Consider the following 15,920-nt stretch of genomic DNA (forward strand, 5'->3'; position numbering starts at 1 on the left):
CTGGGCTGGGGTGGGAGATCGCCCAGTACAGTGATGGGTGCAGGCCGGGGGCCATCGTACTGGTCTGGGGTGGGAGATCGCCCAGTACAGTGATGGGTGAAGGCCGGGGGCCATCGTACTGGGCTGGGGTGGGAGATCGCCCAGTACAGTAATGGGTGAAGGCCGGGGGCCATCGTACTGGGCTGGGGTGGGAGATCGCCCAGTACAGTGATGGGTGCAGGCCGGGGGCCATTGTACTGGTCTGGGGTGGGAGATCGCCCAGTACAGTGATGGGTGCAGGCCGGGGGCCATCGTACTGGGCTGGGGTGGGAGATCACCCAGTACAATGATGGATGCAGGCCGGGGGCCATTGTACTGGTCCGGGGTGGGAGATCGCCCAGTACAGTGATGGATGCAGGCCGGGGGCCATCGTACTGGTCTGAGGTGGGAGATCGCCCAGTACAGTGATGGATGCAGGCCGGGGGCCATTGTACTGGTCTGAGGTGGGAGATCGCCCAGTACAGTGATGAGTGCAGGCCGGGGGCCATCGTACTGGTCTGAGGTGGGAGATCGCCCAGTGCAGTGATGGATGCAGGCCGGGGGCCATTGTACTGGTCTGGGGCGGGAGATCGCCCAGTGCAGTGATGGATGCAGGCCGGGGGCCATTGTACTGGTCTGGGGTGGGAGATCGCCCAGTACAGTGATGGATGCAGGCCGGGGGCCATCGTACTGGTCTGAGGTGGGAGATCGCCCAGTACAGTGATGGATGCAGGCCGGGGGCCATTGTACTGGTCTGGGGTGGGAGATCGCCCAGTGCAGTGATGGGTGCAGGCCGGGGGCCATTGTACTGGTCTGAGGTGGGAGATCGCCCAGTGCAGTGATGGGTGCAGGCCGGGGGCCATTGTACTGGTCTGAGGTGGGAGATCGCCCAGTACAGTGATGGATGCAGGCCGGGGGCCACTGTACTGGTCTGGGGTGGGAGATCGCCCAGTACAGTGATGAGTGCAGGCCGGGGGCCATTGTACTGGTCTGGGGTGGGAGATCGCACAGTACAGTGATGGATGCAGGCCGGGGGCCATTGTACTGGTCTGGGGTGGGAGATCGCCCAGTACAGTGATGGGTGCAGGCCGGGGGCCATTGTACTGGTCTGGGGTGGGAGATCGCCCAGTACAGTGATGGGTGCAGGCCGGGGGCCATTGTACTGGTCTGGGGTGGGAGATCGCCCAGTACAGTGATGGATGCAGGCCGGGGGCCATTGTACTGGTCTGGGGTGGGAGATCGCCCAGTACAGTGATGGGTGCAGGCCGGGGGCCATTGTACTGGTCTGGGGTGGGAGATCGCCCAGTACAGTGATGAGTGCAGGCCGGGGGCCATTGTACTGGTCTGGGGTGGGAGATCGCCCAGTACAGTGATGGGTGCAGGCCGGGGGCCATTGTACTGGTCTGAGGTGGGAGATCGCCCAGTACAGTGATGGATGCAGGCCGGGGGCCATTGTACTGGTCTGGGGTGGGAGATCGCCCAGTACAGTGATGGGTGCAGGCCGGGGGCCATCGTACTGGGCTGGGGTGGGAGATCACCCAGTACAATGATGGATGCAGGCCGGGGGCCATCGTACTGGTCTGAGGTGGGAGATCGCCCAGTACAGTGATGGGTGCAGGCCGGGGGCCATTGTACTGGTCCGGGGTGGGAGATCGCCCAGTACAGTGATGGATGCAGGCCGGGGGCCATCGTACTGGTCTGAGGTGGGAGATCGCACAGTACAGTGATGGGTGCAGGCCGGGGGCCATTGTACTGGTCTGAGGTGGGAGATCGCCCAGTACAGTGATGGATGCAGGCCGGGGGCCATTGTACTGGTCTGGGGTGGGAGATCGCCCAGTGCAGTGATGGGTGCAGGCCGGGGGCCATTGTACTGGTCTGAGGTGGGAGATCGCACAGTACAGTGATGAGTGCAGGCCGGGGGCCATCGTACTGGTCTGGGGTGGGAGATCGCCCAGTACAGTGATGAGTGCAGGCCGGGGGCCATCGTACTGGTCTGAGGTGGGAGATCGCCCAGTGCAGTGATGGATGCAGGCCGGGGGCCATCGTACTGGTCTGAGGTGGGAGATCGCACAGTACAGTGATGGGTGCAGGCCGGGGGCCATTGTACTGGTCTGGGGCGGGAGATCGCCCAGTACAGTGATGGATGCAGGCCGGGGGCCATTGTACTGGTCTGGGGTGGGAGATCGCCCAGTACAGTGATGGATGCAGGCCGGGGGCCATTGTACTGGTCTGGGGTGGGAGATCGCCCAGTACAGTGATGGATGCAGGAAGGGGGCCATTGTACTGGTCTGAGGTGGGAGATCGCCCAGTACAGTGATGGATGCAGGCCGGGGGCCATTGTACTGGTCTGGGGTGGGAGATCGCCCAGTGCAGTGATGGATGCAGGCCGGGGGCCATTGTACTGGTCTGAGGTGGGAGATCGCACAGTACAGTGATGGATGCAGGCCGGGGGCCATTGTACTGGTCTGGGGTGGGAGATCGCACAGTACAGTGATGGGTGCAGGCCGGGGGCCATTGTACTGGTCTGAGGTGGGAGATCGCCCACTACAGTGATGGGTGCAGGCCGGGGGGCATTGTACTGGTCTCGGGTGGGAGATCGCCCAGTACAGTGATGGATGCAGGCCGGGGGCCATCGTACTGGTCTGAGGTGGGAGATCGCCCAGTACAGTGATGGGTGCAGGCCGGGGGGCATTGTACTGGTCTGGGGTGGGAGATCGCCCAGTACAGTGATGGATGCAGGCCGGGGGCCATCGTACTGGTCTGGGGTGGGAGATCGCCCAGTACAGTGATGGGTGCAGGCCGGGGGCCATTGTACTGGTCTGGGGTGGGAGATCGCCCAGTACAGTGATGGATGCAGGCCGGGGGCCATCGTACTGGTCTGGGGTGGGAGATCGCCCAGTACAGTGATGGATGCAGGCCGGGGGCCATTGTACTGGTCTGGGGTGGGAGATCGCCCAGTACAGTGATGGATGCAGGCCGGGGGCCATTGTACTGGTCTGGGGTGGGAGATCGCCCAGTACAGTGATGGATGCAGGCCGGGGGCCATCGTACTGGTCTGGGGTGGGAGATCGCCCAGTACAGTGATGGATGCAGGCCGGGGGCCATTGTACTGGTCTGAGGTGGGAGATCGCCCAGTACAGTGATGGATGCAGGCCGGGGGCCATTGCAACACATACTACAGTGTAATACACAGAGGTGCAGGGTCATCCAGACTGAGCTCTGCAGCGCCCCCAGAGGGGGAATGAAGCAGCACATACTACAGTGTAATACACAGAGGTGCAGGGTCATCCAGACTGAGCTCTGCAGCGCCCCCAGAGGGGGAATGAAGCAACACATATTACAGTGTAATACATAGAGGTGCAGGGTCATCCAGACTGAGCTCTGCAGCGCTCCCCAGAGGGGGAATGAAGCAGCACATATCACAGTGTAATATACAGAGGTGTGTGGTCCTCCAGACTGAGCTCTGCAGCGCCCCCAGAGGAGGAATGAAGCAGCACATATTGCAGTGTAATACATAGAGGTGCAGGGTCCTCCAGACTGAGCTCTGCAGCGCCCCCAGAGGGGGAATGAAGCAGCACATATTACAGTGTAATACATAGAGGTGCAGGGTCCTCCAGACTGAGCTCTGCAGCGCCCCCAGAGGGGGAATGAAGCAGCACATATTACAGTGTAATACATAGAGGTGCAGGGTCCTCCAGACCGAGCTCTGCAGCGCCCCCAGAGGGGGAATGAAGCAGCACATATTACAGTGTAATACACAGAGGTGCGGGGTCCTCCAGACTGAGCTCTGCAGCGCCCCCAGAGGGGAAATGAAGCCGCACATATTACAGTGTAATACACAGAGGTGCGGGGTCCTCCAGACTGAGCTCTGCAGCGCCCCCAGAGGGGGAATGAAGCAGCACATATTACAGTGTAATACACAGAGGTGCGGGGTCCTCCAGACTGAGCTCTGCAGCGCCCCCAGAGGGGGAATGAAGCAGCACATATTACAGTGTAATACACAGAGGTGCGGGGTCCTCCAGACTGAGCTCTGCAGCGCCCCCAGAGGGGGAATGAAGCAGCACATATTACAGTGTAATACACAGAGGTGCGGGGTCCTCCAGACCGAGCGCTCTGCAGCTTTTCTCCAGTCCGGGGGTCATTCAGTATAGAGGGATTAAAAATGTTGATTGTTTTATAAATTGTGCAGAAGGAGAAAAGCAAAAATTAGAAAAAAAAGAAAAGAAAAACCTAAGAATACTGAATATTAGTGAGAGGATACAAGAGAATTGGCGCAAACATCTCCCGTGTAACAAAGCCGGTATAGGAGCTAAATCCGGCGACAACGAGCAGAGAAAGCGAGAAATGCAAGAAAATGACAAAAACTATCCTTAAAAATCCGAGAGCAGACGGCGACATTAGTCATTAAGAGAAATAATAATGGAGACATTTGCGAGGAGCAGGACTGCGTTTACCATCACTCTGACATTTCTCCGTGCTGAGATGAGAGCACTTTAACACTGGGTGGTCCGAGCATCCGCAGCCCCCCAGCCCTAATGACACGGCTACGGAGAGCGCTTTATTAGGAGCTCAGGGAACGGTCTGAACCCCATGAATCTTCATTAATACGTGCGGGGCTTTGGGCAGATGAACATTTATTATCTGCGGTGACAAATCTGGAACCCCAAAAATAACCGAGTAAAGTCTGTGCAAAAAAATAAAAACTAAAAGCACAAACTAACCCCCCGCCACGACTGGAGGTCACTGGAAAAGCCCCAATTATTCCCCGCCTGACGGACCCCCGGCCTCGCGCCGCTACGGCTTTAAAGTCTCTTGTCTGCGTAATGGAGTAAAAGTGACAGAAAATCAATGAATAATTCCCATTTCTAATGGCGGACGGTGGAGCGCGGCCTCCGCAACTAAGAGGTAACCAAAAAGCTTCCTCCACGGTGGTGGCCACGTATCCAGCAGTCCACGTCTGCGCTGATTACACGTGTACAGTAACCGCACTGGGGTACGAGGTGCCACGGCCTCGATGCTGAACAATATGGCCGTCTGTCACCGGGGGGTGGGGGGATGGCCGCGGTCCGGCTCTGAGGGCGGCTGCTCTGAATTTGGCGCAGTCGCGTTGATTTGTTCGATAAGACCCATTCTCTGAGCGTCAGCAATAAACCATCAGAATTGTCGCAGTGCGTCCTCGTCTCGCTGACGCCACGCTCCAACGCGTTTTATGTCATTCAATAGAAGCCCCCGCGGCCTGATCAGCGGATTACCGCCAGTGATGGCATCTCTGTGATGGCGCACACTGGCCGCGGTCTTTGTATAGATGTGGATACGGGCGGCCATTATGGCGGATTTGCTGAGTCAACGCTGCGTACAGTAATGGTTCTCTATTCAGCGACGACTCAATGGAGCGCGAAGACCAGCGGTGACAATTAAGCACAGAATGGACGGGTTTATCACAGCCGTAAATGACGAGGGAGAAGTAAATCATTACCAGCTCCGCGCTATAACACCGACGCCACCGCAAACCGAGCCGGCACAGAGACCACCGAGGGGTCTACACAGACCACCGGAGAAATACAGATGTAGCAGAGCCAACGAGCATCCATACAGAGCGCCGCCACCCGCCGCAAACCGAGCCGGCACAGAGACCATCGAGGGGTCTACACAGACCACCGGAGAAATACAGATGTAGCAGAGCCAACGAGCATCCATACAGAGCGCCGCCACCCGCCGCAAACCGAGCCGGCACAGAGACCACCGAGGGGTCTACACAGACCACCGGAGAAATACAGATGTAGCAGAGCCAACGAGCATCCATACAGAGCGCCGCCACCCGCCGCAAACCGAGCCGGCACAGAGACCACCGAGGGGTCTACACAGACCACCGGAGAAATACAGATGTAGCAGAGCAGACGAGCATTCACACAGAGCGCCGCCACCCGCCGCAAACCGAACCGGCACAGAGACCACCGAGGGGTCTACACAGACCACCGGAGAAATACAGATGTAGCAGAGCCAACGAGCATTCACACAGAGCGCCGCCACCCGCCGCAAACCGAGCCGGCACAGAGACCACCGAGGGGTCTACACAGACCACCGGAGAAATACAGATGTAGCAGAGCCAACGAGCATCCACACAGAGCGCCGCCACCCGCCGCAAACCGAGCCGGCACAGAGACCACCGAGGGGTCTACACAGACCACCGGAGAAATACAGATGTAGCAGAGCCAACGAGCATCCATACAGAGCGCCGCCACCCGCCGCAAACCGAGCCGGCACAGAGACCACCGAGGGGTCTACACAGACCACCGGAGAAATACAGATGTAGCAGAGCCGACGAGCATTCATACAGAGCGCCGCCACCCGCCGCAAACCGAGCCGGCACAGAGACCACCGAGGGGTCTACACAGACCACCGGAGAAATACAGATGTAGCAGAGCAGACGAGCATTCATACAGAGCGCCGCCAGCCGCCGCAAACCGAGCCGGCACAGAGACCACCGAGGGGTCTACACAGACCACCGGAGAAATACAGATGTAGCAGAGCCAACGAGCATCCACACAGAGCGCCGCCACCCGCCGCAAACCGAACCGGCACAGAGACCACCGAGGGGTCTACACAGACCACCGGAGAAATACAGATGTAGCAGAGCCAACGAGCATTCACACAGAGCGCCGCCACCCGCTGCAAACCGAACCGGCACAGAGACCACCGAGGGGTCTACAGAGACCACCGAGCGTTCTACAGAGACCACCAGAGAAATACAGATGTAGCAGAGCCGACGAGCATTCATACAGAGCGCCGCCAGGAGCCTGACAGCATCGCCTCACTGTGCAAAACATCAACACATCCGAATGCAGGAAATCTGAACGGCAGTCCTATGTAACTCCAACAAACACAGGATATCGACGAGTACAGATAATGTACTAGAGGTCACCTGCAGTCCTATGTAACACCACAGATAACACAGTGATATCTCTGAGTACAGATAATGTACTAGATGTTACCTGCAGTCCTATGTAACACCACAGATAACACAGTGATATCTGAGTAGAGATAATCTAAATGTTACCTGCAGTCCTATGTAACTACGACAACATGATGATAACTAAGTGCAGATACTGTTATCTGTGGTGCTACATAGGACTGCAGGTGACATCTACTACATTATCTGTACTCAGAGAGATATCACTGTTATCTGTGGTGTTACATAGGACTGCAGGTGACATCTATTACATTATCTGTACTCAGAGAGATATCACTGTGTTATCTGTGGTGTTACATAGGACTGCAGGTGACATCTACTACATTATCTGTACTCAGAGATATCACTGTGTTATCTGTGGTGTTACATAGGACTGCAGGTGACTACTACATTATCTGTACTCAGAGATATCACTGTGTTATCTGTGGTGTTACATAGGACTGCAGGTGACATCTACTACATTTTCTGTACTGAGATATCACTGTTATCTGTGGTGTTACATAGGACTGCAGGTGACATCTACTACATTTTCTGTACTGAGATATCACTGTTATCTGTGGTGTTACATAGGACTGCAGGTGACATCTACTACATTTTCTGTACTGAGATATCACTGTGTTATCTGTGGTGTTACATAGGACTGCAGGTGACATCTACTACATTAGCTGTACTCAGAGATATCACTGTGTTATCTGTGGTGTTACTTAGGACTGCAGGTGACATCCACTACATTATCTGTACTCAGAGATATCACTGTGTTATCTGTGGTGTTACATAGGACTGCAGGTGACATCTACTACATTATCTGTACTCAGAGATATCACTGTGTTATCTGTGGTGTTACATAGGACTGCAGGTGACATCTACTACATTATCTGTACTCAGAGATATCACTGTGTTATCTGTGGTGTTACATAGGACTGCAGGTGACATCTACTACATTTTCTGTACTGAGATATCACTGTTATCTGTGGTGTTACATAGGACTGCAGGTGACATCTACTACATTTTCTGTACTGAGATATCACTGTTATCTGTGGTGTTACATAGGACTGCAGGTGACATCTACTACATTTTCTGTACTGAGATATCACTGTGTTATCTGTGGTGTTACATAGGACTGCAGGTGACATCTACTACATTATCTGTACTCAGAGATATCACTGTGTTATCTGTGGTGTTACATAGGACTGCAGGTGACATCTACTACATTATCTGTACTCAGAGAGATATCACTGTGTTATCTGTGGTGTTACATAGGACTGCAGGTGACATCTACTACATTACCTGTACTCAGAGAGATATCACTGTGTTATCTGTGGTGTTACATAGGACTGCAGGTGACATCTACTACATTATCTGTACTCAGAGATATCACTGTGTTATCTGTGGTGTTACATAGGACTGCAGGGGACATCTACTACATTACCTGTACTCAGAGAGATATCACTGTTATCTGTGGTGTTACATAGGACTGCAGGTGACATCTACTACATTATCTGTACTCAGAGATATCACTGTGTTATCTGTGGTGTTACATAGGACTGCAGGGGACATCTACTACATTACCTGTACTCAGAGAGATATCACTGTTATCTGTGGTGTTACATAGGACTGCAGGTGACATCTACTACATTATCTGTACTCAGAGAGATATCACTGTTATCTGTGGTGTTACATAGGACTGCAGGTGACATCTACTACATTATCTGTACTCAGAGATATCACTTTGTTAAAGCAGTAGTTGTCACCTGCAGTCCTATGTAACAGCACAGATATCACATAGCCTGTGTGCAGCTGCAGCCTTGCACGTTGCATTATTACATTATATAGAGTTTTCCCTTTTTGTGATGGTTATTTCTTGCCCAGTTGATGTCCTCTCTGTGGGGGGAGGAGGCGCAGGACATTGCGCACATTCATCGCCCGTCAAGGCCCATTGCTAATACCTCTGCCCCAGAATCTGCCCCGATCCTGCAGACAGAACCCGCGAGATGCTTCTCTATTATTATCTTAAGACAATAAAAATCCAATTGCTCGCGTCACTCAGCCGGGGAGAGGTCAGACCCCGCACAGGGGCGACCCCCGGAGACAATGGCGACCTGTGACCTCCGCGCGCCTGATGGATGGCAGCACACAGGATCGCTCCTGGTCTGATGAGATCTGCAGACAGATACCGGGAAACTCTGCAAGGAACTGGGTCATTAACACCGGCTCAGAGCCGGAACCGGCGACGCCGCAGACCGACGCCGCAGACAGACGCCGCAGACAGACGCCGCAGACAGACGCCGCAGACAGACGCCGCAGACAGACGCCGCAGACAGACGCCGCAGACAGACGCCGCAGACAGACGCCGCAGACAGACGCCACAGACCGGATACTTTGTATTTTACGCCATTAACATACACATTCTTCACTCCTATCATCATCTCCTGACTAATGATCACCAAATAGTGGATGGGCGCAGATGCCTCAAACCCTCCGGGGCTGCCCACGAGAACCCTCTCCGGGGCTGCCCATGAGAACCCTCTCCGGGGCTGCCCACGAGAACCCTCTCCGGGGCTGCCCACGAGAAGCCTCCGAGGCTGCCCACGAGAAGCCTCTCCGGGGCTGCCCACGAGAAGCCTCCGAGGCTGCCCACGAGAAGCCTCCGGGGCTGCCCACGAGAACCCTCTCCGGGGCTGCCCACGAGGACCCTCTCCGGGGCTGCCCACGAGAAGCCTCTAAGGGGCTACCCACGAGAAGCCTCTAAGGGGCTGCCCACGAGAAGCCTCTAAGGGGCTGCCCACGAGAAGCCTCTAAGGGGCTGCCCACGAGAAGCCTCTAAGGGCTGCCCACGAGAAGCCTCTCCGGGGCTGCCCACGAGAAGCCTCTCCGGGGCTGCCCACGAGAAGCCTCTCCGGGGCTGCCCACGAGAAGCCTCTCCGGGGCTGCCCACGAGAAGCCTCTCCGGGGCTGCCCACGAGAAGCCTCTCCGGGGCTGCCCACGAGAAGCCTCTCCGGGGCTGCCCACGAGAAGCCTCTCCGGGGCTGCCCACGAGAAGCCTCTCCGGGGCTGCCCACGAGAAGCCTCTCCGGGGCTGCCCACGAGAAGCCTCTCCGGGGCTGCCCACGAGAAGCCTCTCCGGGGCTGCCCACGAGAAGCCTCTCCGGGGCTGCCCACGAGAAGCTTCTCCGGGGCTGCCCACGAGAACCCTCTCCGGGGCTGCCCACGAGAACCCTCTCCGGGGCTGCCCACGAGAAGCCTCTCCGGGGCTGCCCACGAGAAGCCTCTCCGGGGCTGCCCACGAGAAGCCTCTCCGGGGCTGCCCACGAGAAGCCTCTCCGGGGCTGCCCACGAGAAGCCTCTCCGGGCTGCCCACGAGAAGCCTCTCCGGGGCTACCCACGAGAACCCTCTCCGGGGCTGCCCACGAGAACCCTCCGGGGCTGCCCATGAGAAGCCTCTCCGGGGCTACCCACGAGGACCCTCTCCGGGGCTGCCCACGAGAACCCTCTCCGGGGTTGCCCACGAGAAGCCTCTCCGGGGTTGCCCACGAGAAGCCTCTCCGGGGTTGCCCACGAGAAGCCTCTCCGGGGCTGCCCACGAGAAGCCTCTCCGGGGCTGCCCACGAGAAGCCTCTCCGGGACTGCCCACGAGAACCCTCCGGGGCTGCCCACGAGAACCCTCTCTGGGGTTGCCCACGAGAAGCCTCTCCAGGGCTGCCCACGAGAACCCTCCGGGGCTGCCCACGAGAAGCCTCCGGCCATTTATGTAGGGAGCTCGTCATTTGCATGGAGACCTCTTTGGCTTCCCGTGTATATTATTGCAGATGATGGGGCTTATCACGCCCCCCTTCCCGGCGCCCTTCACATTGGATGTCACTAATACGGCAGCCACGTGTCGGCATTTTTTCCTCCCTTCTATAAACATTTACTCGTCTCCCGGCGGTTTCACACATTTTGTTCCGGCGCTGATTTATGTGATATAAAATTTCTCATTTAACCCCGCCGAGCTCAGCCGATATAAATGAGCTCCTCGGGGAAGTGTGGAGCGGCTCTCCGGAGCTTCGCTCTTCAGGGAGGGGATTCTCATCATCCGTCAGCCAGACGCCACAGCGATCAATAAAGCCGCTCTGACCACAGCGGCCGCCGATCCCGCCGCAGGGAGGAGAAGATCAGACACAGCTCTGCCCATCCACCATCATCTGTATAGCACAGGCCGCTCACGTGTCACCATGCTGCAGGACTACAAGTCCCAGCACAACCTCTCAGACCCAGAGACCCTGGAGACAGATCTGATCAGTATTTCTGTTCATAGATTCACTTAAAGGGATTCTCCACAAAAAAACAAACAAACAGCAAAAAGGATAAAGGGAGGGCCCCGGCCAGAATCGTTCTGCCTCATCGCCCCTTCGGTGCCCTCAGTTTAGAGCCTGTTCACACTGGCTTCTATGGAAGTTCTGATTGACAACCGCAGTGATAAGTTTGTAACTATTATACAAGGTAACCATAGTAACAAAAATGTAACAAGTGTTCCCTTCCTAATAGTGAGGATCCAGCCCGGAGCTTTCCTCGCTGTCCACCCATGACCCCCTGCACAATGACATATGGGAGGTGGAAAATAAAAAAAACCCCTCATAATTTACAGAACAGAAGCCCCCCGGCCTCCCGCTGCCCCCGAACACATCTCTGATAATTAAAGGATGATTGCTGGGGTCTGACCACAGGAACCCCCACAGATCCCAAAAACAGGGGGCCATTGTGTAGATGGAGTGTGGCTGAGTGGAGTGACCCCTGTCATGTGGATAGGAGCGGTGGTCACACGTCTGTGAATGTCGGGCCCCCTGTGCCGGTCATGTGGATGGGAGCGGTGGTCACACGTCTCCGATTGTCGGGCCCCCTGTGCCGGTCATGTGGATAGGAGCGGTGGTCACAGGTCTGTGATTGTCGGGCCCCCTCTGCAGGTCATGTGGATAGGAGCGGTGGTCACAGGTCTGTGAATGTCGGGCCCCCTCTGCAGGTCATATATATAGGAGCGGTGGTCACAGGTCTGTGAATGTCGGGCCCGCTCTGCAGGTCATGTGGATAGGAGCGGTGGTCACAGGTCTGCGATTGTCGGGCCCCCTGTGCCGGTCATGTGGATAGGAGCGGTGGTCACACGTCTGTGAATGTCGGGCCCACTGTGCCGGTCATGTGGATAGGAGCGGTGGTCACAGGTCTGCGATTGTCGGGCCCCCTGTGCCGGTCATGTGGATGGGAGCGGTGGTCACACGTCTCCGATTGTCGGGCCCCCTGTGCTGGTCATGTGGATAGGAGCGGTGGTCACATGCCTGCGAATGTCGGGCCCACTGTGCCGGTCATGTGGATAGGAGCGGTGGTCACAGGTCTGCGATTGTCGGGCCCCCTGTGCCGGTCATGTGGATAGGAGCGGTGGTCACATGCCTGCGAATGTCGGGCCCACTGTGCCGGTCATGTGGATAGGAGCGGTGGTCACAGGTCTGCGATTGTCGGGCCCCCTGTGCCGGTCATGTGGATGGGAGCGGTGGTCACAGGTCTGCGATTGTCGGGCCCCCTGTGCCGGTCATGTGGATAGGATCGGTGGTCACACGCCTGTGAATGTCGGGCCCACTGTGCCGGTCATGTGGATAGGAGCGGTGGTCACACGCCTGTGAATGTCGGGCCCCCCTGTGCCGGTCATGTGGATAGGAGCGGTGGTCACAGGTCTGTGATTGTCAGGCCCCCTGTGCCGGTCATGTGGATGGGAGTGGTGGTCACAGGTCTGCGATTGTCGGGCCCCCTGTGCCGGTCATGTGGATAGGAGCGGTGGTCACAGGTCCCCTCTGCAGGTCATATGGATAGGAGCGGTGGTCACAGGTCTGCGATTGTGGGGCCCCCTGTGCCGGTCATGTGGATAGGAGCGGTGGTCACAGGTCTGTGAATGTCGGGCCCCCTCTGCAGGTCATGTGGATAGGAGCGGTGGTCACAGGTCTGTGATTGTCGGGCCCCCTCTGCAGGTCATATATATAGGAGCGGTGGTCACAGGTCTGTGAATGTCGGGCCCCCTCTGCAGGTCATGTGGATAGGAGCGATGGTCACAGGTCTGTGAATGTCGGGCCCCCTGTGCCGGTCATGTGGATAGGAGCGGTGGTCACAGGTCTGTGAATGTCGGGCCCCCTCTGCAGGTCATATATATAGGAGCGGTGGTCACAGGTCTGTGAATGTCGGGCCCGCTCTGCAGGTCATGTGGATAGGAGCGATGGTCACAGGTCTGTGAATGTCGGGCCCCCTGTGCCGGTCATGTGGATAGGAGCGGTGGTCACACGTCTGTGAATGTCGGGCCCCCCTGTGCCGGTCATGTGGATGGGAGCGGTGGTCACAGGTCTGTGAATGTCGGGCCCGCTCTGCAGGTCATATGGATAGGAGCGGTGGTCACAGGTCTGTGATTGTCGGGCCCCCTGTGCCGGTCATGTGGATAGGAGCGGTGGTCACATGCCTTCGAATGTCGGGCCCCCTGTGCTGGGCATGTGGTTTATGGACGGTGCCAAAACCCAAGATGTGGTCCCACCGGTGATTTATATAGGGGTAATCTAACACTCCCTGCTGCAGAAGCCGGGCCCTTTACAATACAAGGCTGTGCCGCAGCAGACGGGCACGGAGCGCTACAAATTAGTTTTATTATCACAAACTACCACAAAAACCTCCTGGATAGTGGAGCCGCCCCAGAGTGATCATCCAGGGTACAAACAGTGCGCACCGCAATGTATAACCCCATTTATCACCCAAGCACCTCAGCGGTCACCCTGGGGTAACTCACTCTCTCTCTCGTCCCGGATCCGACTCCCCATTGATTTACATGGGCACGGATTCCGGATCGGATCCGGACTTCTGCAACAACCCGATCCGGATCCGCCGGACCCGGATTATAACCGATCCGCTCAACTCTAAACATGACCCATCCGATTATTTACACTCTCTTTCACCCATCTTTTGCTCTATGTGTATAATGTCTATAATCCAATGCCCCTTGAAGTGCTGTTCCAGACCCCATAACTGATCAGACAGCCGCTGGGTAAGTGATGACTGCGGGATCGGTGTGGGACCCCCAGCAATGACCACAACATGCCCCCTACAGCGATCTAACAGGCATCACCTCATTATCATATCAGCGGGAGAAGCCCAATAACAGGAGCAGTAACTGCACACAGCGATATACAGGCACATTGCTGGCGGCCCCTCTAATACGCTGAGCACAGGGGGTCTTCCCCACACTGACTGTACCCACTGATGGCGGAGATTCTCCCACACACCCCGCCACATGCCACTTACGTGCCACCTCCAGAGACGCGTTTCGGCTCACGGATTCTCCCAGGTAGTTCCGGGCCACACAGATATAAATCCCTTCATCAGGTTTACTCCGCCGTCCATGGACAATGCGCAGGAAGAAGAGGGAGCCGCTGGGCAGCAGCATGCGGTGGGACCGGGGGTCGTCCTTGTCCGTCTCCACACGCTCGCCATCCTTGTACCACTCGATAATGGGCGTTGGGCGACCCTCCGCCTTACAGTTCAGCGTCGCAGGTTCCCCTTTAGAGACAATGTGATCGGACGGGTGCTCCACAATCCTCGGGGGGAAATCCTCCAGACGAGGCCGGGATCCTGCAACAAGAACATCGAGACCATCACAAACAGCACACAGCAATCCCAAACAGCAGGGTATCTAATCCTCTCCCGTGTGATACTGTCTGCTGAGCTGTGTATCTAATCCTCTCCCGTGTGATACTGTCTGCTGAGCTGTGTATCTAATCCTCTCCTGTGTGATACTGTTTGCTGAGCTGTGTATCTAATCCTATCCTGTGTGATACTGTCTGCTGAGCTGTGTATCTAATCCTCTCCTGTGTGATACTGTCTGCTAAACTGTGTATCTAATCCTCTCCTGTGTGATACTGTCTGCTGAGCCGTGTATCTAATCCTATCCTGTGTGATACTGTCTGCTGAGCCGTGTATCTAATCCTCTCCTGTGTGATACTGTGCTGAGCCGTGTATCTAATCCTCTCCTGTGTGATACTGTCTGCTGAGCCATGTATCTAATCCTATCCTGTGTGATACTGTCTGCTGAGCCATGTATCTAATCCTATCCTGTGTGATACTGTCTGCTGAGCTGTGTATCTAATCCTATCCTGTGTGATACTGTCTGCTGAGCCGTGTATCTAATCCTATCCTGTGTGATACTGTCTGCTGAGCCGTGTATCTAATCCTATCCTGTGTGATACTGTCTGCTGAGCCGTGTATCTAATCCTATCCTGTGTGATACTGTCTGCTGAGCCGTGTATCTAATCCTATCCTGTGTGATACTGTCTGCTGAGCCGTGTATCTAATCCTATCCTGTGTGATACTGTCTGCTGAGCCGTGTATCTAATCCTATCCTGTGTGATACTGTCTGCTGAGCCGTGTATCTAATCCTATCCTGTGTGATACTGTCTGCTGAGCCGTGTATCTAATCCTATCCTGTGTGATACTGTCTGCTGAGCCGTGTATCTAATCCTATCCTGTGTGATACTGTCTGCTGAGCCGTGTATCTAATCCTATCCTGTGTGATACTGTCTGCTGAGCCGTGTATCTAATCCTATCCTGTGTGATACTGTCTGCTGAGCCGTGTATCTAATCCTATCCTGTGTGATACTGTCTGCTGAGCCGTGTATCTAATCCTATGATGTGTGATACGATTCATGCTCATACTGTGCTGCTGGGTGGCGCATCCAAGTATCTAGCTTGTGATAAGATCTGCTCAGCAGGTGTATCTAAGCTTTTATTATCTACAGCAATGTATGCTAACATCACAGCTGTTTGTCAGGTGACAGGGACATGTTCCCTCAGCAGCGCAGAGTATTTCAGCAGATAATGCACTAATCTTCGTGATGATAATATTGAGTCAGGTCAGAAGGTGGATTCTGCCATCAG

The 15,920-nt window shown here is 55.9% G+C and overlaps 1 protein-coding gene across 4 annotated transcripts in view; it reads right to left on the reverse strand.

Moving 5' to 3' along the window:
• The window catches only part of ROBO3 (roundabout guidance receptor 3), a 471,759-nt gene that overhangs the window by 88,393 nt on the left and 367,446 nt on the right, over positions 1-15,920 (reverse strand). For all 4 annotated transcript variants that reach the window (XM_075328149.1, XM_075328150.1, XM_075328152.1 and 1 more), the window contains one exon: positions 14,292-14,618. In XM_075328149.1, the coding sequence (XP_075184264.1) occupies positions 14,292-14,618 (327 nt within the window). The remainder of the gene's footprint in view (positions 1-14,291; positions 14,619-15,920) is intronic.

This window comes from Anomaloglossus baeobatrachus, chromosome 11 (genome assembly GCF_048569485.1).
Source record: "Anomaloglossus baeobatrachus isolate aAnoBae1 chromosome 11, aAnoBae1.hap1, whole genome shotgun sequence".
Classification (NCBI taxonomy): domain Eukaryota; kingdom Metazoa; phylum Chordata; class Amphibia; order Anura; family Aromobatidae; genus Anomaloglossus; species Anomaloglossus baeobatrachus.